At 47.5% G+C, this 21,060-nt stretch overlaps 1 protein-coding gene and 1 long non-coding RNA gene across 4 annotated transcripts; one reads left to right on the forward strand and one right to left on the reverse strand.

Annotated features, from left to right (window-relative positions):
- Positions 1 to 38: 38 nt before the first annotated feature.
- ZER1 (zyg-11 related cell cycle regulator) lies at positions 39 to 19,377 on the forward strand. Of its 3 annotated transcripts, XM_050980875.1 has the most exons (17): positions 39 to 704; positions 1,519 to 1,776; positions 4,525 to 4,788; positions 5,595 to 5,745; positions 6,025 to 6,461; positions 7,317 to 7,493; positions 8,570 to 8,684; positions 9,178 to 9,324; positions 9,566 to 9,739; positions 10,316 to 10,531; positions 11,173 to 11,214; positions 11,545 to 11,664; positions 12,108 to 12,223; positions 12,337 to 12,525; positions 13,495 to 13,592; positions 13,870 to 13,972; positions 14,587 to 19,377. In XM_050980875.1, the coding sequence occupies exons 3-17, from the start codon at positions 4,631 to 4,633 to the stop codon at positions 14,642 to 14,644; spliced, it is 2,301 nt and encodes a 766-aa protein (XP_050836832.1). In that variant the 5' UTR covers positions 39 to 704; positions 1,519 to 1,776; positions 4,525 to 4,630; the 3' UTR covers positions 14,645 to 19,377. The 3 variants fall into 3 exon arrangements, with proteins under 3 accessions (XP_050836832.1, XP_009091710.1, XP_050836834.1); XM_009093462.4 differs by lacking the exon at positions 1,519 to 1,776; XM_050980877.1 differs by lacking the exons at positions 39 to 704; positions 1,519 to 1,776 and having other exon boundaries at positions 4,647 to 4,788; positions 5,537 to 5,745.
- On the reverse strand, positions 17,881 to 20,989 carry LOC127060214 (uncharacterized). Its single transcript, XR_007778956.1, has 2 exons — positions 20,862 to 20,989; positions 17,881 to 20,346 (listed from the first exon to the last, which is right to left on the reverse strand). It is a non-coding gene; the product is annotated as an uncharacterized LOC127060214 (long non-coding RNA).
- Positions 20,990 to 21,060: the final 71 nt, after the last annotated feature.

Consider the following 21,060-nt stretch of genomic DNA (forward strand, 5'->3'; position numbering starts at 1 on the left):
CATTCACTGTCCTGTAAGCCCCGCCCCTATCCTGTAAGTCCCGCCCCTGCCTGCCTCAGAGCGCTGCGGGCGCCCCGCGGACCTGGCCCCTGTCCTGTCCCGGCTCTCCGCGCCCCCCGGCCTGCGGGACACGGCGTGGGTCCCTCCCCAGGCACCAAGAACCAGGAGAGACCCCGGGGGCTGCAGTAGCCGGTCCCCCAAGCACTGAGGAGATTCGCGGGGTGTTCGCGCTGTCCCGGGCACGTTCCGGCCCATGCCAATGGCAACCGTGAGCGGGGCTCGCGGGAATGGCCTCGCTCAGTGAGGAGGCGCGGCGGGACCCTGGCTCTGCGGCGGCGGCAGCCGAGGCTCCTGAGCGAGGGACGGCCCGGGCTGCGCCGACCCGTCCCGGGGAGGCCCTGCCGGGACGCCGCAGCTAAGCTCTGCCCCGCGCGGTGACGTCAGTGCCTCCGCCGCGTGGCGTCACAGCCCTGTGACGTCACTGAACGTCCCTGTCCCCGCCGGGTCCCCGCTGACCCAGCGTTCCGGCCGGGCCGGTGTTTCCGGGGAAGGACTCGCTGGCGCTTCCGGCGCGGGCGGAGGAAGTGACGGCGGGTTTGTTGACAGCGGAGGCTGCGGCGGGGGGAGCGGGCCCGAGCAGGACGCGGACCCCGGCCCGCCCCGGGGAGCCGGGACCAGCCGGGACCAGTCCCCCATGGCGCCAGGTGAGTATCGGTGCCCCCCTCCCCAGCCCGACCCGGGGCAACAGGCCTGCCCGCCCGGGCGGGGGGAGGAACCGCCGCCCCCGGCAGTGCCGGACGGTGCCCCCGGCGCAGTGCCCATCCCCTCCTCGGGACTGTCGGGAGCACCTGAGCCCCGCCGGGCAGGGCCCCGGCTCGCGGCAGCAGCTCCGGCGCTGCACGGTGAGGTGACCTCTGAGTGCCTCGGGGACGAGGGAGGGCTCGGCTTCGGAGCCAGCGCTGCCCGCGGGGTTGGTAGAGACTATCGCGGGCTGACGGAGCCCCAGCGCCCAGAGAGCCGTGACCAGGGACTCCGGGTAGTCTTGGGCAGGTGACCCATGGAATGAAAATCCGTGATGTAATTTAATTCAGTGAGCTGAAGGAGCATCTTTACTGCAGGCAGGTAAAGATCTACGCATTCCCCGGCGAGTGCAAGCCGTCTCATTTAGGATGTCAGCCTGGCTGGCTGACATGTTTGGGAGTTGCAGGCTTAGCTGGGACGGAGGATGGTTCCATCTCCTACTTCACTTTCCCTAGTGTCAGAAGGGATGGTGTTTCCCCACAAAGGCAGTGATGACCCATCTATTAATAAAATCACAGGGATTTGTAGCTGCAAGATGCCAGCTAAAGTGACAGTGCAGTTTCCCTTCAGAGCATAACCTGTGCCAAACTCTGCATTTACGTTACATTTATAATTCTGAAGTTGCTGTAATCAGCTCATGTCAGTGCATATTGTTTGCCCTCTCCTTGGATGAGTCCCTGATGCTGGAACAGTCAACTTTGCCAATCATTTTTGTAGCAACAGCGTAAACGTTGTGTGGTTGGCATGGAGCCACAGTGAGTCAGGCTTGGCTTGGCTCCGGGCACTGCCTGGAGAGAGGCTGTGAGAGATGATGGGTCTGAAGTCCAAGGGAGAGGATATTGGCACTGGCAGCCCCAGGAGAGGTCCCCAGCCTCACGTGCCAGTGCAGCTCAGAATGCTGTAAGAGTGCAGATGCAGCCTGGAAAGAAGGAATATTTGCAAAGAGCCTGGTGGGTCCTGGATGCTGGGAAGGGGGTAAGTAGAGCTGCCTGTACTGCACCTGGTTTTGGGTCCGTGGGTGGCGGGAGGGTGCTGTTACTGCACAGAGAGGGCTGTGTGACCATGGAAAGGGCTTTTGTGTGCCTGCTCCTGAGGCTCTGAGGAACTCAGTTCCTTGGTGCAATAAGATGGAAGCAAACCTGTCAGAGAAATAAATTGGAAAAAATACTGGCAGCTGAAGTTCTGGACACTTTTCAGTTCTTGCTCTTGAATTTTTAGCATCTTTCATGCTGAAAACCTCTACCAAAACTCTTATCAAAACCCACATGGCACCAGGCAGCTCATTGCTGGAAAAGCACTGGTGGCAGTCACTAGGCAGCTTCATCCTGTATGAAGCTTCCTGAGGAGAGCAGTTAGAGAAACGTTAATGATTTTCCAGCCTTTCCAGTTCTTTTCTTTTTGTCACACATTGAGGTTATGACTAGAGACAGTATTGATAAGGGCAGCTATTGGCACTTTTACTTCCCTCTCTGCTGCTAAGATGTCATGTCTTCAGTCTGAGGAGGGAGAGGCTACCTTGTGTTGTCTCCTGGACAAAAGGTCACAGCAGCTGCTCAGATATCTGTAATAAATCAGGAGCATGAAAGCTTTTCTTTAGTCTTATTTCTGTGGGACAGTTTAACCATTCTTGATATTAAACTTCTGCATGGGATTGTGTTGGTGGATCATGGGGAGCTCAGAAGTTAAAGGGCAGCTGATTTCTTCAGGGCTGAGAATCAACCAACTGCATTGTGCTGGTCTCAGCAGAGAGGGAACAGAGGCTTGTCAGAGCCACAGGAAGGCAGTCCTTGCCCTCTGGTGCTCTGAGCTGCTTGGCCAAGTCCCAAGCACTGGCCGTTTCCAGCTGCACGTGACAATAGATTGTCAATGGGAATTTGTTTTCGAGTTCTCTGGCCGTCGGTAGTAAACAGTGGAAGAACACTGGCTGCAGGGACCTCCTGTCTGATGGCACAGGGAAACTGGTAGGGACAGCAGAACACGCTTCCCAGCTGGTTCAGATCTTCCTGTTGATCTTGCCTTTCTGGAAAGATTCTCTCCAGCAAGCTTCAGGCAAAATCTGCGAGAGGGACTTGTTCTGGAGGTGAGCCCAATTCATCTCCAAAGCAGACACAGGACAGCTTCCTCCCACCTGCATTCCCTTTGCCAGGACCTTCCAGCCAGGGAGACCATACTGTGCATTCAGTGGCCCATTTCAGCCTTGACTTCTCACCTTAGTTAACTCCAAAGGTGAGAACTGTGGATTGTGGAGCTCCTCCTTTATCAAAGCTGCAAACCCTCCATTTTTGTTGATTGGACCTCATGCACCTCAATGGAGCTATTGTGACACTGTTGAGAAGTCTCAGTTTTATGTTCTTGTGAGCCTCTGTCAGCACTCAGTGACCAAAAGAGCAAGTTCCACCCTTAACACCATGACTGGAGAGAGTTTAAAGTACAGTTTTTACGATTGCTGAAGTTTTGGGGTTTTTTGCCTCAGCATTACCTTTTAGAGTGATTAAGCTGAGGAATGGGAGTTAAACTCTTCTCTTTTGTACTGATACCATAGCAATGAAGAAAAGAGAGCAGCAGAGGCTTTAGAGAAGCAGAGAGCTGGTGACACACAAGTGTCCTGCTATTTGCAGCTGCAGGATAAAGATCCGAAATAGAATATGCTTAAGGACATTTTGCAACAACTTCTCCAGCAATGGCTGCTCAGCTGTGGTGCAGAGAATAACAACTACCACCACAGCATCAGTGTTCTCAGGCCCAGCAGGGAGAGACTTTTGATAAGACATAGATTTTATATCAAAAATAAACATTTCAATGCAATTTTTTGTGTCTGTGGAAATATTTAGAAAAGTTTAGGTTTGCTTGTAATGTGATTTGACCCTTTGAAAGTGAAATGTCACTGTTGGTCTTCAAGCTAGCTTCTCTGATAAGCCCCTTGGGGCCCCACTGAGCAAGTCTTGATAGCAGAGCAGTCAGGTCATTTCAAATCAGAAAACAGGAATAGCTTCTCCCAGTGGTCTGCCTCACCCATCCTTTATCCTGTTCTAAAAATGAAGAAGCACTTTGCCTTTTTCCAATTTAGTCACTCTTTGTGACGGATTTGGGGTGGTGAGGGTGAGCTGGTTGTAGAGGTGTCCAGCACAGTCACAGTCCTTGCCTTTACACTGCACTCAGAGGGATCCCACACCAGTCTGTGTTTCCCTCTGGCTTCTGATCCACTTCACGCTCTAGTTCAAGGATTTGCATGAAGCTTCTGGCTTGGCACTACAGAAAAACACTGAACTTGAAAATGAAACTTGACTTGGAATGTTGGCAAAGAGAATGACAGGCAGGAGATACAGGGCCACAGATCCCACTGGTGCCTTACAAAGGATTATGCTGACAGTAAATGTACTGCTGGTTTATCCAACCCACCCTGAAGGAAACCATGCAACGTGGCTTCTACCACTTCCCTTTCCAAGGGCCTTTGTCAGCCAGATAACCCTGCAATGAGGAAACATTTTGCTGTGTAGCCTCATTTCCAAGCACATCACACTAACTCATTCCCACAGTGTCCCCTTGGAGTGGGAACACCAAGGAATTAAGGGCACACTGCCAGAGAGGCCAAACTGCTGTGGGTCCTTTTGAGGTCAGCAAGTGATGAGCTGTAAATACAACATCCTGCTGGTGTGACAGCTTTGTGGGACACTTGCAGTTGTGCCTTTCTCAATGCATCTTTTTTCCCTTCTCTGCTTATAGCTATCCTGATGGCCCCATAAATTCATCCCAGGACTTCATTTGAGGGAAGGATCTCCTCCATCAAACGCTTCCTTCTACTCTTCCCTTTCCCATAATTTCCCTCAAGATGGCATCTGACAGTCCTGAGTCTCTGATGACCTTGTGCACTGATTACTGCCTTCGCAACCTGGAGGGGACTCTCTGCTACCTCCTGGACAACGAAACGCTTCGGCTCCATCCCGACATCTTCCTGCCAAGCGAGATCTGTGACAAGCTTGTCAATGAGTACGTTTCAGGCCTGGTTTGGGAGGAGCTGGGAGCTCAGAGAAGGGGGAGTATAGTTCTCCAGTTGATCATATTAGCAAATAAGGGTTTGCATGAACTTCAGGAGGAAGTGTTCCCTTTTGTACTGCTGTCATTCTAACTTCTGTGGTAGTCACCCTTTCTAAGTTAGTCAGAGCTCAACGTGATGCTGTAAAAAGGGAAATGAAAAGAGTAAACCCAGAGTGAAACAGTCACTGCTTCTTCCTAGAATGTCAGTGAGCAACAAAGAAACCTTCCCATTTCCTATCACTGAAGCATTACAACACTCTGTCCAGAGAATAAGAGTCCAAAGTGCTAACAGATGTTACATTTTAAGGCTGCTGCTCCCAGAGTTTTATAAAGCAACTTGTTTCCAGTGATTTATGTAATTTGGCTGTCACAGTCTCTCTTGGCTGAACTTGTGCTAACAAAGTCTGGCAGAGAATTCTGGACAGCTAATTTTCTGAAAAATGGGGGGAAAAAAAAATCAAATTACTAACTTTTAACAGCTAGGGGAAAAAATTCCTGGAGTCTGTGCTTGCCAGAATCCATTTTGCTCACACACAAATTGATTCCTGCACAAATCTTTGCCCAAGATTTTCCTAGGGATTGTTGGTTCTGTGCCAGAAGAGGTTGGTGAGCTGCTTTGCCCCAAAGGCTGATCTGGGTGATACTGGGAGGAGATGGGTTGGTGTGTACTCACAACTCTGTCACGCTTCCTTGTCACCAGTGCAGGTTCCAGAGCTGTGGCTGAGCCTGTGCTGTGCTAACACCATTGCCCCACACAGGTATGTGGAGCTGGTGAAGACAGACAGCATCTTTGAACCCCATGAAAGTTTCTTCACCCTCTTCTCAGACCCACGGAGCACCAGGCTAGCTCGGATCCACCTGCGGGAACACATTGTGCAGGACCAGGACCTGGAGGCCATCAGGAAGCAGGTGGGGCTGCACTGACAGCTACCACATTACATAGCAGCATTGCTGCACAGGCACCAGCTGGAATCCCAGACACCCAGAGATTCCCAAGACTCCATCCTTTGCTGTCCAAGTCTTCCTTGGACTAACCTCAGCTTCTCCCTTCTCAGCTCCCAAAGCCACTATTGGGAATGGCATAGGACACTGGTCAAGTTGGATGATACATGATTTCAAGCTGTCCCAGTGGGAGGTGTGGGGCAAACAGGGTGTGAAATATCTCTAACCTTGATTTCCCTTTTTTAGGATCTTATTGAGCTCTACCTGACTAACTGTGAGAAGCTGACAGCCAAGAGCCTGCAAACCTTGGTGAGCTTCAGCCACACACTGATCTCCCTGAGCCTCTTTGGCTGCAGCAATATCTTCTATGAGGAGGAGAACCCCGGGGGCTGTGAGGACGACTGCCTGGTGAACCCCACTCGCCAGGTCTTGGTCAAGGACTTCACTTTTGAAGGCTTCAGCCGCCTGCGCATCCTGAACCTGGGCCGCCTGATCGAGGGGGTCAACGTGGAGACGCTGCTGCGGCCCCTGGCCTCCCTCGCAGCTCTCGACCTTTCTGGGATCCAGCTGAATGATGTGGGATTCCTGACCCAGTGGAAGGACAGTCTGGTTTCCTTAGTGCTTTACAACATGGACCTTTCAGAGGAGCACATCCAAGTGATTGCACAGCTTCGCAAGCTCAGGTCAGCAGATCTGTTCTTCCTTCTTTATCCTTCTCTAGCTGATAGGGAGAGGTCTTTCAGGAATGGTCTTCTTGCCTGCTATCAGAGAGGCACTCGCTGCTGGGTTCAGCTTATAAACCTTCCTGTGAACAGGCTCACTGATGGTACTCTGTACATATCTGACATGTCTAAAGCCAGCCTGAATTTTGCTTGTAAGAAGACACCACTTAGCAGAAACTTCCCATTAGAAAAACAAAAACCAACATATATATGACCCCATCACCCCCACTTGGTGTGCAACAGGTAGAAGACACTTTTGTGAGTGGGGTGTTTGCTCCAGTCTTCAGTATGAGCCAGCAAAGTCTCTCTGTCCTGTAAGGAACCCCACCTGCACACAATGGCTGGTCAGTTTGTCCCACCATTCCCCTAACAGAAAGATTTCTTCAAAGCTTAAGCATTTAAATACCTGAAAGAAATCAGGATAATGTAGTAGCCTGGGGTGGAAAAATTATAAGATGGGGGAAGCAGACAAAAAGATCTTCTGGTGCATCTTAATCTCCAGGTAGAAATGCTCAGGTGGCTGCTGTGATGGAGTTTGGAAAAGGCAGTTTCTGAGCCTGGAGCAATTCCCTTTGTGATGTGTGGTTAGGTGATTCACTGTGGTCCTTTCCAAGTAGCCCTCTACCAGATACCTGTGTGCTTTGGTTAGACACAGGACCAGCTGCTGCTGCCAGAGCCTACAGAACCACATTCCTGTGGTTCCTTCCTTCTTGGGAAGGAAATAATGATAAATAATAATCACACTTGGCTCTGGTAGGGAGGCAGAAGCCCCAGCTAATGCTTTCCAGGCTGTGAGATGCTCTCTATCACTTGCAGGCACCTGGATATCTCCCGAGACCATCTGTCCAGTTATTACAAGTTCAAGCTGACCCGGCGGGTTCTAAACTTGTTTGTGGAAAACCTGGTGAACCTCACTTCGCTCGACATCTCAGGGCACACCATGCTGGAGAACTGCACTATCCCCAGCATGGAGGAGAAGATGGGCCAGACAAGGTGAGGGAACAGCAGTTACTGAGGTCTGCTTGGACGGATAGTCAAAGATGAATTAAGAACAGTTCCCTCTTCTGAGTTCTCAAATTCTGTAGGTATAATCAGTACTAAAAAGCAGGATACAACTCTTGCCAGGTTCCCCTGACAGTAGAGACTAGTGTGAGAATCAGCTGTGATTACTGTATGCAACACATGTAAGGACTTGTAAGAGTAATAAAGAATTCATCCCATCTGCCTGCCATGCATATCTGAAGTATTTCAGTTCTCTTCCCCACACACATTTCCCAGGGATCTTCTGATGGATTTTTTTCTGAAAAGACTCCAAAGCCCTTTACACATTTCCTACACAGAATACTCTTACTCTTGTGGAAATCCAGGCTCTTCTGACAGAACATTTATACACTGAGTCCATACATCAGCACTCTTAGGAAGGCTGTGTGTTTTAGGACTTTGGAATCTAAAGGCCTATTTCAGATTTGACCTGAATACTGGGCAGACCAACCCTTGGAAATCCCGGTGCTCCTCAGCAGAGGCATCCCTAGAGGTCTGGTTTTCCACATCAGCCAAGACCTCTGCCCTCCTGTGTAGCACTTGCTGAACAGAATCAAAAAAGTGAGACAGTAATGGCTCCTTTTCAGCAGAGCTGGTGAAAATACACTGGCTCTTGGTCAATAAGGAACATGGCAGCCAAAACAGTGTTCTTGCATGCTCACAGAAGCAGACTCAGCATGTTTATCACATTACAAATACATTGGATGAGTGAAATCCACAGCCTTTTAAGAGGAAATTTTCACTCCAACTAGTGAATTTCCGGACAGACTTTACCTGGCAAAGCTGCATCCTGTCTGCATTAATTCTTTCTGCTGGTTCCATTCAGCTGTTCACCTCTCACTCAGGATCACCTGGGATGAATATTCAGAATTACGTTCATAAGCAGCTGCCTGGTATAAAATGAAGTGTAGCTTTTGCCACTCTGGGTATGAAGCAGTACAGTCAAAGTGAATGGAGGACTGCAGCCATCTCTGTGTCAGAAAGAAACATGGTACCAACATGAGCAATCTCTTATGTTTTCCCCCCAGCATTGAGCCAGCAAAGAGCAGCATTGCTCCCTTCCGGGGCCTGAAACGACCGCTGCAGTTCTTGGGCCTTTTTGAAACATCCCTCTGCCGCCTGACCCATATTCCAGCCTACAAGGTAAGGAGGCTGCAGGAATATTGGCAGTAGGAACTTGCTAGAAGTCGAAAGAACATGAGAACCCTGGCTGCCAGTAGAGGGGAGTTCTTTGGGTCTTGGGTGTGACAGCTGAGCTCTGACCTTTCAATAACTACTTCATAATGCAAGAAAACTACCAGAAAGCAAGACCTGTACCCCACATAGTTTTTATAAGGATTGAAAAACATTGGAGAAAAGCATGGAGAAACCATCTTGCCTGGAGGATATCTGTGACTACAGAAAAGGATTTAAGACAGTAGGAGTCCGACTTTTGAAGAGCATTCTCCTACCCCAAAGGTGCCCTTTCTCTTCCCTCTGGACTGAAAAGTGACTCAGCCTCTGTCTCATCCTGGGCTGAATCTACTCTCTCAGGGCAAAGGGAAGGTATACCCTTTGACCTTCCAGAGTTTCCTTCTCATGTTGGTTTTCCTCCTTCATAATTTCTCCCCTGACTCTTTTTGCTCTTCCATGCCAGGTGAGTGGAGACAAAAACGAAGAGCAAGTCCTGAATGCCATCGAGGCTTACACCGAGCACCGGCCGGAAATCACCTCCCGGGCCATCAACCTGCTTTTCGACATTGCCCGCATCGAGCGCTGCAGCCAGCTCCTGAGAGCCCTCCAGGTAAGCTTTGGCCTCACCCTGACAAGGGGAATTTTGCATTCCCAGGTTTTTTTTCCACTCTGGGACACTGTATCAGGCCATTCCAGAGAAAGTTCCAGTAGTGCAGTGGAACTGGGTACCTTCATTTCCTAAGCACGTTCCTGCTATGCCTGGGCCACGCTTTCATTGTGGGCTTCTAACAGTCACTCCAAGAATTAACAGCAAGTCTGTGGCACTGAAGCTCTATGTTGCTTCTCTGCAGCTGGTGATCACAGCCCTCAAGTGCCACAAGGATGACAAAAACATCCAGGTGACAGGCAGCGCTGCGCTGTTCTACCTGACCAACTCCGAGTACCGCATGGAGCAGAGCGTGAAGCTGCGGCGCCAGGTCATCCAGGTGGTGCTGAATGGCATGGAGTCCTACCAGGAGGTCACAGTAAGAGCACCCCAGGCACCTTTGGTTCCCATAGTCCTCTTCCCCTGTATCAATTCTTTACCTTGGTGTCAGCATTTGGGTTTCCTCTGCCTGCAGGGAGTTAAGGTAGAGAAGTTACTGCTTGCCCAGGTCTGCTCCTGGTCTCCACTCAGCAATGGGGATTACATGCAGAGTGCTCCTTTTTATCTATGAATGGTGGTCAAAGTGTGTGTGTGACACACAGATACCCAGCACTGACTGTAGGATGAAATTGTTGTGGGTAAAGGGCATGTTCAGTCAACAGAAAGAAGCATTTGAAATCTCTGTACTGGAAGTCAGCTGTTTAGAGAGCCAATCAGCAGTGAGGAACTGGCTTGGAAAGCAGTAGGCCCTGGATAACTGGGTGGCCTTGTGAGACTGGAGTGACAGTCATGGAGCATGGCTAAAGCACAGCACGAGATCAGAGGGCAACAGGAATCTCAGTAGTTGTAGTCAGGCAAGAAGATGCTTTGAGTACCAAGCAGCAAGGAAACATGAGATGGTGGGGTCTGTGCTTTTGTAGCCACTTGGCCCACTGCTTGCTTCCTTTTGCCCCAGGTGCAGCGGAACTGCTGCCTGACACTGTGTAACTTCAGCATTCCCGAGGAGCTGGAGTTCCAGTACCGCCGAGTGAACGAGCTGCTGCTCAACATCCTCAACCAGAGCCGGCAGGACGAGTCCATCCAGCGCATCGCTGTGCACCTCTGCAACGCCCTGGTCTGCCAGGTGGACAACGACCACAAAGAAGCTGTGGGCAAGATGGGGTTTGTCATGGTTGGTATGGTCCCAAGGTGTCTACTTATGCATAACCCAAGCTAGGACAATTCTGTTACAGCTGTCCATCAAATGCCTCCAGCCATGATCCATCCTTGCAATATCACAGAAGGGAACCAGTGTCCCAGCAATGCTGAGCTCTCCTGGAACCCACCCCTTTACTTGCTTAGCAGCACTGGAGGTTATGATCTCAGAGACAGGCTGGTGTGAGGGCAGGAAATCACTGTAACCTAACACCTGACCTCACCACATCAGGTTATTTCTAGATCTGGTACCACCTTGTGACTGTCTCCTTCTGCTTCTCCCCAAGTTTGCATCAATTTCCCAACTCAACCCATATCCCCTGTCTTTTCCAAGAACTGCAAAGGCTGTTGCTTTGGTGTTGTTATGGTGCATCCCAGACCTTGTCATACAGCTCAAAACTAACTCAACAACTCAGGGACTGTGGCATATTTCAGCTCTATGAATACTTAGAGCTTGGAACATGACCCAGTCCCACTGGTTTAGAGAAAGACAGATCAAGTAGATTCTCTGCAAAGGATCAAAATTGGCCATAACTGCTGTGATACTACAGGACTGGTTAAGTTTTAGCTTCATGATTTTTAAACTGTTTCTCACTCTTCCCCTTTCTTTGCCCACAGACAATGCTAAAGTTGATTCAAAAGAAGTTGGCTGATAAAACGGTGAGTGTTTCTCAAAGAAAAACATATACATATTTTCTCTTCAGTCTGACTTAGGCATGGAAATCAACCCAGAGTGCCAGCTCAGCTTCTCTAACAAACACAAGACATCTCAGCTGATGCTGCAGAATTTCTTGTTCCAGGGTGAGGGCAGGGGAATGTGACAGGGAGGCAAAAATATTTAACAAAAAACCCACTTACTGACAAGTTGAAAGTGAACAACAAGGTTTTCTTACCTCTGAAGTCATCTAGGGTGCCAGAGAGAAGACAGGCGATTGGCTTGCACCAGGGTCCTGCATTAGCAAAGCTCTGACTCTGTCCTTTTCTCTATAGTGTGATCAGGTGATGGAGTTCTCCTGGAGTGCCCTCTGGAACATCACTGATGAGACCCCAGATAACTGTGAGATGTTCCTTAACTACAGTGGCATGAAACTGTTCTTGGAGTGCTTGAAAGTAAGTGTCTGATTGTCTCTGGAGAGATGCTGACAGGAGCAGTGGAGATGCAGGTGCCTGGGCAGGATGCCTGGCTCTGCTCCTCTCCAAGCATTACTTCCTACACTTCACAAACAAGAAAGAAAAAGCTTGTGTAAGTTCTTATTTGTCACATCATTCCACCCAGCATGTAGAACAGAGAAAATTAGAGTGAACACATCTTCCCCTTTGCCCACCTTTGCTCAGCCCCCCTCAAGCAGAGCAGCAGTGAACAGTGGGCCTGGTTTTGATCCTCCCTTTTCACACATACCTTTAGCACCATTTGGCTCCTGCCAAGGGGCCATTACTGACTACCCAAAAATACTGAGCTTTTCTAGATGTGCTGTACAGCCTTTTCCAGGGTTGCTTGTTCTCAGCATCTCCAGAGTCCTACCTGTGTATAATCCTGTTCCTTGCCTGGCCAGGAGTTCCCAGAGAAGCAGGAGCTGCACCGCAACATGCTGGGCCTCCTGGGCAATGTGGCAGAAGTGAAGGAGCTCCGCCCACAGCTCATGACCTCCCAGTTCATCAGTGTGTTCAGGTGAGTGCCTGGCTGGTCACCAGCTAGGCTCTGATATCTTCTCCTAAATCACCTGGACACTTGCGAATCTTTGCTGCTTCAGCAGCTCTAAGTGATCTCTTCTGTCTTGGCAGCAACCTGCTCGAGAGCAAAGCTGATGGGATTGAGGTGTCATATAATGCCTGTGGAGTGCTCTCCCATATCATGTTTGACGGTTTAGAGGCCTGGGGGATTTGTGAGCCTCACAGAGAAGAAGTTGTGAAGAGGATGTGGGCAGCCATCCAGAGCTGGGATATCAACTCCAGGAGAAATATCAATTACAGGTGAGCAATGAAAAAGATTGGCCCACTCACACAGGAGCCAGGATTGTGACAGGAAGGAAACACCAACAGAGAGAAAGGAAGAGAGAGAGCCTAGCATGGAGGTTCTGTTCAGAGTGAAGGAGAATACCTTCAGGGACATATTCTTTGGTGAGGGTTTTACATCTTCCTTTGAAACATGTTGCATAATATGCTGAAATTAGACACCTTACCTGACAATTCCTATGGGAGAAGTCTGGCAGCCCAGAAGAATTTCTCCTGCAAGTTTCTGCTGAAATTGAGTAGTTCAGGAACACCATTGTCTGTCTCGGACTGCTTAAGCATTTTCCTCTGATACTGCTGTCCTTTGCAATCTGTCCTTTTAAGTCTGTTTGCTTCCCAAAGCCACATGCTTTCACTCTTGTCTGGGGCATATTTAGACACAGGTACCAGAAATCCCTTCAGAGGTTAATATAACTGCTGGAATCCTTTTAACCCCTTCCTGTAAGAGGTTGTCAGGTACTCAGAATTCCCTCAGTGCTTGGCAGGGATCCAGAACTGGCATTCCAGTGCCTGTTTACAGTATAGACAGTATAGTTGTCAGAAGAAACACAGGAACCCTTGCACATGTGCAGCCAGCTTTGCCTGGGTATAGTCTGGCTTTGTCTCAAACTGATCAGTGCTGCTGGATTTCAACTCTTGTGAGGAAATGCCTAATGGAGGATGGAAATCAGTTCCTGGGCTCAGTTGCCTTCATTGCAGCTATTTCTCTGAGCAGTGTGTTTGTGCTGCAGTGCTGGGGCCTGTAATCCTGCCAGCACTGCCCTGGGACACTGACTTAGCCTTGGTGCCAGAATCTTTGAAATGTCAATGGATTTACTGCTGTGGTATCTGTGAGCAGATCCCTTGCTGTATTGTATTGCTGTGAGTGGCAAAGGTGTTGAAAGAAGTAACTCTTAGATTTTTAACAACTTCTGTAATATTTCTGTGCAGGTCATTTGAACCAATCCTTCGACTTCTTCCACAAGGGATCTCCCCAGTCAGCCAGCACTGGGCCACCTGGGCACTCTATAACCTGGTCTCTGTCTACCGTAAGTTCTCTGTTTGAAGTCATATTCCCTGCACTGTAGAAGTTGAGGGGGTGAACCTGGGGCTGTCAGCACAAAAGGTCTTGCAAGATAAACTATGTAGGTAGAGAAAACCTTTGAGTGATGCAGGAATGTCCAGGCAGCACAGACAAATAAAGCTAATTAGACTCAGTGTGTAGGAAATTCCTTCACTGTTTTGATCCTTCTCCTTGCCCTGCTGCCACCCTCTGTACACTGTTGTGAGGGTTCACAAGGACCTGATTTATTCTTTTCTCTGCAGCTGACAAGTACTGCCCACTGCTGATCAAAGAAGGTGGGATTCCTCTCCTGAAGGACATGATTAAAATGGCCTCAGCACGACAAGAGACCAAGGAAATGGCCCGGTAGGACACCAGTGCACCATCACAAACTCTCAGTTTAGCCTTAGTTTAGTTTTTAATTCTTCCTCGAAAGTGAGGCTACCAAAGCAAGGCTTGTAGTGATGTGTATGAGAGGTATGAATTTGAGAGCTGTAATTTCATACCTGCAGGATGAATAGAAGAGAGAGGTAGAGATCTGGGAGTACATACCTGGTGAGTGGGCAGCAGGTATTCCCACAGCTGAGGGTTCTTAAATTCTGGAGAGGACTGGAGCCTGCAGAAGGCAGTCACAGTTACACACAGTGTGTGGGATGGGACAGGTGACAGCACAGTAAGGACAAACATTTGTAATCCTGGTGGGATTTAAAGGCATCTGAGGTTTTGGGTGTAGGAGTAATGAATGAATGGTCACAGCTGGATCTGGACATGCACTACCATAACTTGACATTCCAAATTGGGAGCTGCTTTTGTGGAGTTTACTGGTTTTGACAGATACAAAAAGTTTGTGTCTCAAATACAAACAGGACACTGTTAACACAGAAATCAACTCTGGGACAGTTCTTACCTTACTGTCCCACAGCTGAGGTGCAATAAGCTTTAAACTAAACCCTCTCTCCTTGTCCTTGTTTTATCCATAGGAAAGTTATAGAGCACTGCAGTAACTTTAAGGAGGAGAACATGGACACTTCCAGATAGAGGCAATCAGCCAGTGCCTCTTGCCAGCACTGTATCCAGCTTCTCTCTAACTCACTGTACATAGGGAGGACTCTTTCTTACCAACTCGCCCGTTGGAAGGAAACTTTATGTGTGTGTATGAGACCCTCAGTAGATGAAGGTGAATAGGGGAGGGGGGAGGGACTTTTTGCACAACAAAATGCTTTCCTTAACTTAGTGGACTTTTTTGTTATGAAGTTTCAGGTTGAAGTTCTGTGTGTATGATTTCTGTATAAAAAGAAAACAAAAAACAAAGACAATTACATTATGTATCTTTTAACCATTTATTTTAGACCACACAGAGAGCCTCAAATGACCATGAGCTTGAAGACCTAGTTGTGTGATCACTAGTGTGGTGTTTATTTCCCACTTTTTAGAAAATTCCCTTTTGCTGTACTGCATGAGGTCCTGTGATGTCTGCAAGAACACCAGTCCTGAATCAGCATTGGCTGCTCAGTGGGGCAGTGATGAGTTATTTATTTGGTTAGAGGGGTTGGGGGACACAGTACCAGAGAGATAGACCAAAAGAACTGACATTTTAGTGAGACTTAGAAATGGAGAAACTAAAGACCTTTCAAGGCAATTCACTCCCTTAAGGGCTTTTTAATAGAGGACTCACATTAATGGAAGTATCACTAATTCTATGTGGGTCATTTGGAAGTAAGACTTCCCCAATAAAGTCAAGAGGTCTGTTTTGTCCCCATTGGCAGTACAGTGGGATCTGCCAGCCCACCCAGCCTCAGAAGGTCGGGGATGACCAGTAGAACCAGTTACATGTTCTTGGCTACACAGAGCTTCTCTCTTGAAGGGAGCCTGTGCAGCAAGGCACAAGGTTTGTTCACAAAGGGCTACACATCTTCATTCCAGTCCTTCACCACCTTTTTTAGTAGTGTTCTGGTTTGTAGGGAAGGGCTACAAAGCCAGAGTATTTCCCTCTGCATACTATACTTTGCTAGGCCCTAGGCCTGAGCAGCTGTACCCCCTTGTGCAAGTCCCAGGAGGGGGCTGGAGCTGTTCTGCCCTTCCTTAATCTGTCATCACAAGCTGTGCTCAGTAGCATCATAATCTCCCTTCACAGGAAGCCCACTGCAGCACAACTGCTGGAATTGGAGGTGGGGAGTCTCCAGGCACCCTCTGAAGGGAAGTCCTAGGAAATAGCACCTTTTTTTTCCACCCCAACATCTTCCCCCTTTTCTCAGAAGCAGAAGGCCCTATTCCTATCTGACTCCCAGAAGCACTTACCAGTGCAGTCCCAGTCCCATCAGCAGCATTACTCCAGTCTGTGTCACACAGGTGAGAGAAGAGTCCCACTGAGCTGGTCTTCACCTGTGACACTCCAGACCTATAGTGGCTCAAGAAGGTGAAGGCCAAGGTTTGCTTCACAGCCAGGCACTCAACAGCACAGTTGTCCATGTCATAGCCCACTGCTCATCACAGTTCTTTGACAAATCTTCCCTTAGCAGGGACTCAGAAAAGATGATGTGCCTGGTAGAAGGAAGATGAGCCCATGGCCATGCAGGCTGGGACATGTCAGGCCTCAGAGCACAGTAACTTGCTGCTCTCTTCCCTTGTACACTTTGCTCTTGGATTTGAGTCGCTGCTATGAGGTTCTGCTAATGCTCAGAGTTCATGTTGTCCTTGTGAGCACGTTAGAGATGGATCCTTGATCCACAAACTGACACTTTAAACTGACAGAACACAACTGCCTGGAGAGGTTACTGCCAATACGGTGTTATTCAATGTCTTTTTTTTTTTTTTTTTTTCCTTTTTAACCATACGTCAATTTGTTTTGGTATTGTGAGATCTGTACTTTTTTCTTTTAAGTATTTTTCAAACTTATATATATTTTTGTGTCACTTTTAAATTGTTTGCATAAGATTGCAAAACTTGACAAATTATACTTTTTTGCAGTCATTTGAAATGTATTTTTCTCTTATTCCTGTTTCTTAAGAATTTGTGTCCCTATGAGTTTATTTCAAGAAGCTTATATCAAGATCTGTTTTCTGTGTAACATTTGCTAATCTTCCTTCTAGATGCAAAACTAAGAGGGGCTGCAAATACAGCCTTGGTTGTTAGGGGAGTCAGGCTTTGCTCTTTAACTCCCCATTTAGTGCTGCTGTCCTTGGGAAGTTGTTTCACATGGCAGTACCACCCACCACATCTGCTTCCTTTCCAATGCCCATGTAGTGAAACCTCCTGTCACTAAAATCTTGAACCAGCTGACAGAAAGCACTCAAGATTCTGACTGTGTTAGCAAGGTGGGAGTAGAGCAGAAGGGGACAGATGACAGATGTGAGGTATCAGAAAGCCTTGTCCCCAGAAAGCAGCTACCACACTGTGGAGACAGTGAAGCTGGGGAACTCCCATCTCAGCTGGAGCAGATTCCAGCCTCTCACTGCAATCCACCAAGCCAAGCAGTTGGGCTCTGCTCTGAGACTTTGGCACAACTACATCAAGGCTAATGACAATCAATGGTTTGGTTTTATCTGCCTTGAGACCCCAAAGGTTTGGGTTTTCCAAACCAGTGCTTCCACAAGTTGAGAAGTTTCTGGAGTCTCACAGTCTCACCTGCTGCATCCCAGACTAACAGGATGCGCACTGCATCAAAGCTGTTTGACACTGCAGAGGTAACCTCTGTTCTCACTGCTCGCAGACCCTCAACAAGCTGTACCTCAGCCCAAACCAGGATAAAAATATTTCAATTTCCCAGCAATAAGGAGATGAATGGAACCAAGCCAGGCTGACAAAAAAGCTCAGCTTGCTGAAATCTGTCACCGCTCCCAGGTGAAAGAGGGAACTCTTAACTGGGCAATTGCAGAAAGCCTCACATAAGATTTTGAGTCATGCCACCAGCAAGGTAAATGCCTAAGGCAGCACATTAAAAGGAATAACATCCCTGTTAGAGTAATATATTCTTTGCCTACAAGCTTTAGTGTCTTCAAGATTTTGTGAGCTGAAAAATAACTTTTTTCCTTCAGTAAGGATCAAAGAGTAAAAAGTATCGTTTGAGCACCAGAGCACAATCCAACAGTTCCTGTAATTGGAAGTCTGAAACCAGTTTGGGCCTCAGTTTCCCTAACTGAAACAACAGGAATAATGCATGACCTGAAAACTTTTTTTGGTGGCGAGGATTTAACTGGTGCCATGGATCCAGAGCTGAGGACAGAACAGGAGAATTGCCTGCAGACATCACATCAATGTTCTGCAAAGGAAGGGAGGGCAAAGTGGCAGATTTTTTATGAAGGTTTAATGTAAAAGGGGAAGTTGGATACCCTAAAATTCTTGACTGCTCCAAGGATGCCTCTCAGGCCTTCCAGCTCTGCTGGATCAAAGAGGAAACTTCAGCTCCACACGAAATGATACAGCCAGTGACCAACCCTGCTCAGCAAACCAGAATGGGGTTCTATTTTTCAAATGAAAATCCAGCTGTAGAGAAGTTCATAGCATATAAGGATATTACAGAGGGGCTCCTTGTGCTCAGTAGCTGTTGGCCCACTCAGACTCTTCATGTTTTCACTATTACATTTCCTTTAATATTCCAAAGCTGGGCCAGCAGAGCACAAACACGACTCAGTAGCTTCCTGCAGAGACTGTGCCAACAAAGGAACCCTCTGCCTGAACCGTGTGTGGTTTCCTTCCTGGCTGGAGGCTGCCCTGTCCTCCAGGGGCCCTTGTCAGTGACCCAGCAGTGCCGAGTGTCCATCCTCTCTGAAGCAGATAAGAGCTAATTGGTGAGCAACTTCCCACCAGTGCTTCCATTTTACAAAATCTGTGGGAGGAATTGCTCATAAGGATTGGCATCTACTTGGATGATGTTTAACACCCAGAAGGATCAGACTTTCTCATCTAGACCAAGCCAAGAAAGTTTAGCATTGATATTTGTGGCAATCAGAACACTGCAGATAATTCATCTGCACCATGGCTGCTGTTTCCCTGCACCTTCCTACTGAAATTATCCTCTTCAGCACTGAATCCTACCTAGCTTGTCGCCTTGGCTGGGCTTCTGCTGCTGTCACTTTAGTCTCTGCAAAAGATGAGTGGGAAGAAAAGTCTTGGAGCTGTGAGTCAATTCCCTCTCATTACCTGAAGAAGGCAATTAATTACCAGTAAGGCAAGAGCTAGAGGGCACTGCAGTCAGGCACTATCCATAGAAAAGACATTTCCTTGAGACTGTTTAGGGAGGAGTCTGCCACAGCTCAGGTGTTAGAGGACAGCTTGTGCTGGAAAAAGAGAATTAAAAGTAGGGAAACAGCTGGTCTCCACGACAACCATGTGTGTGGATGAAGCACAGAGGGCAATAGTCATCAGGAATAGAGAAAAGCAACAGGGGGGCTGAAGGAGAAGAGAGTACTTAAGGAATGAGGGAGATACTCTGCTGAATTGAAACACTTCTGCTTTAACAGACTCTTGATTTCATGTAATTATCACTGATCCTCTCTGTAACTCTTTCCTTGTTTTAAAAAAGTTTTTCAGCTAATTAAATATGTATTTCCTTGTTTTGCAATGAAAATACCCTCAGTTATAACGAGCATCTCCTTTTACTCTGTCCATGGACCTGCCTGATGCTGAGGCCTGGTTCCAATGTTTGTACCTGGTGAAACTGAGCAAAAAAATCAAAATGCACAACTGTTGCTTCCTTACAATTCTGAATGAATTAACTTTTCTGTTGTATCCGTTGGATACCCGCTGTGTATTAAACCTAGTGCTCAAGAGTGTCTTCTTCCTTTGTTCTATGAATGTGGTTTATTTAGGTACATTACCGGTCCATTGGCTGTCGTATATTTAATTAAAAATGAAAGGAACTGCCATGTGTTGATGATGCTGTTCAGTGCTTTTGCCTTTCATCACTCCAAAAGACACAATACTGCTTGTCAACAGAAGAAAGCAGTGGAAGACGAGAGCATTGTTAGAAAATTGTGTGAGAGGAAAAAAAAATCAGGACAATATTTGAGTGTCCAGATTGCTCTGAACTCTGTAATCTATCTGCAGTTCACACTCCACAGCCTGGGCTTTGGAAGGGGCAGGATCTGAGCACTTAAGAAAAGCCAATCTGCTTTAAGGCCAGCCTGACTTTCTTCTTAAGACCCTGGTCCTGGAAGGGCTCAATGCCAGTTAATTCAGTGGTTGCTGTGGAGTCTGTAAAGGAGTAAGGTGAACAGGATGGGAGGAGCATTTCTATGAAACTGAACTGCCTCTGAAAACCTGCTGTGCTAAGAGTCCAGAGAGATACCTTAGCCTTCCAGCAGCATGGCATTCTGAGCTGGGATGCCATAGGAACCAAGATTCTCCTCAGAAACTTACTAGTAGAGACTTTCTGTAACTGAGCCTAATTCCAACCAGTCACTGAGGCTGAAACCCTTGAGACAAGAGATAAGCCCTGATCTCTGCAAGATAGGTTTCAAAGCTGAAGGAGAAGATAAAAAGAGTAACATGCACCAAATTATTTTCATCACAAAGAGATTGAGAATATATTCCTTAGGACAGATTATTCTAGAACATCAAAATGTTTCTACTTTTAAGTAGATAATATTATTACTACTCAAATTGCTTTCATTAAGCTTTAAAATTTACACCTCTCTGTGCTCTCTGTGAAGAAGGAAAGACACTACCCACCTTTTTCTGAGCACCAGTACAGCCTTAACCTTAAGTGTCTGAGGGAAGAGAGCCATAGGCTTTGCATTCACCTAGAATTAAAAAAAAAAAAAAAAAAAAAAAAAGAGTTTGAATGATTGCTGGAAATTTAGTTGACAATTTCTGTTAACATTTCAACCCAGCTGTCTCAGGTAAACCATTTAAGTGACCCACACAACCAGGTGCTTTCCTGGCATCAGCACTTACTCATGAAGAAACTAAAATAATCAATTTGTAGGCAAACAATACCAAGGAATTCACTACCAGGTGCTGGAGAGTAAATTTAATAATAATATATTTCTTTCCAATTTTTTATTGGGAAAGAAGGTAACAAAAGCAGCAAGGTATAGCTATGTTAGAACTGAAAGGAGTTAAAGAGAAAGCACTGATTTTGGAACTTTTACAGACCTGTGATAACATTCATCTCCCTTAGATACTCAAAGTGTAAAATAGATATGCATTATAGTCACCTTGGTGGGTTTTTTTATTGTTAGCAAGAGACAAAAATCAAAGGTGCAATTCAATTGCTTTTAGGTGTCTGTTCTAGCTGAGAAGAGTCTACACACACCTGCTTCCCTCGGCAGCCCTCGGGGGAGTTCAATGACCTCACCCAGCCAGGAACCTCTTGACTGCAGCCATCTCAACCAGATCAAATCCCTCCTCGAGTTATGTCAGACATTCTGCAGGCTCTGTTTGGTTAATAGGCTGCTTCCAGCCAGGCACAGCCTCTCCGCGCTTCTTCTCGGGGGCTGGAAACCAACACATGG

This window comes from Serinus canaria, chromosome 17, assembly GCF_022539315.1.
Source record: "Serinus canaria isolate serCan28SL12 chromosome 17, serCan2020, whole genome shotgun sequence".
In the NCBI taxonomy this organism is placed as follows: Eukaryota; Metazoa; Chordata; class Aves; order Passeriformes; family Fringillidae; genus Serinus; species Serinus canaria.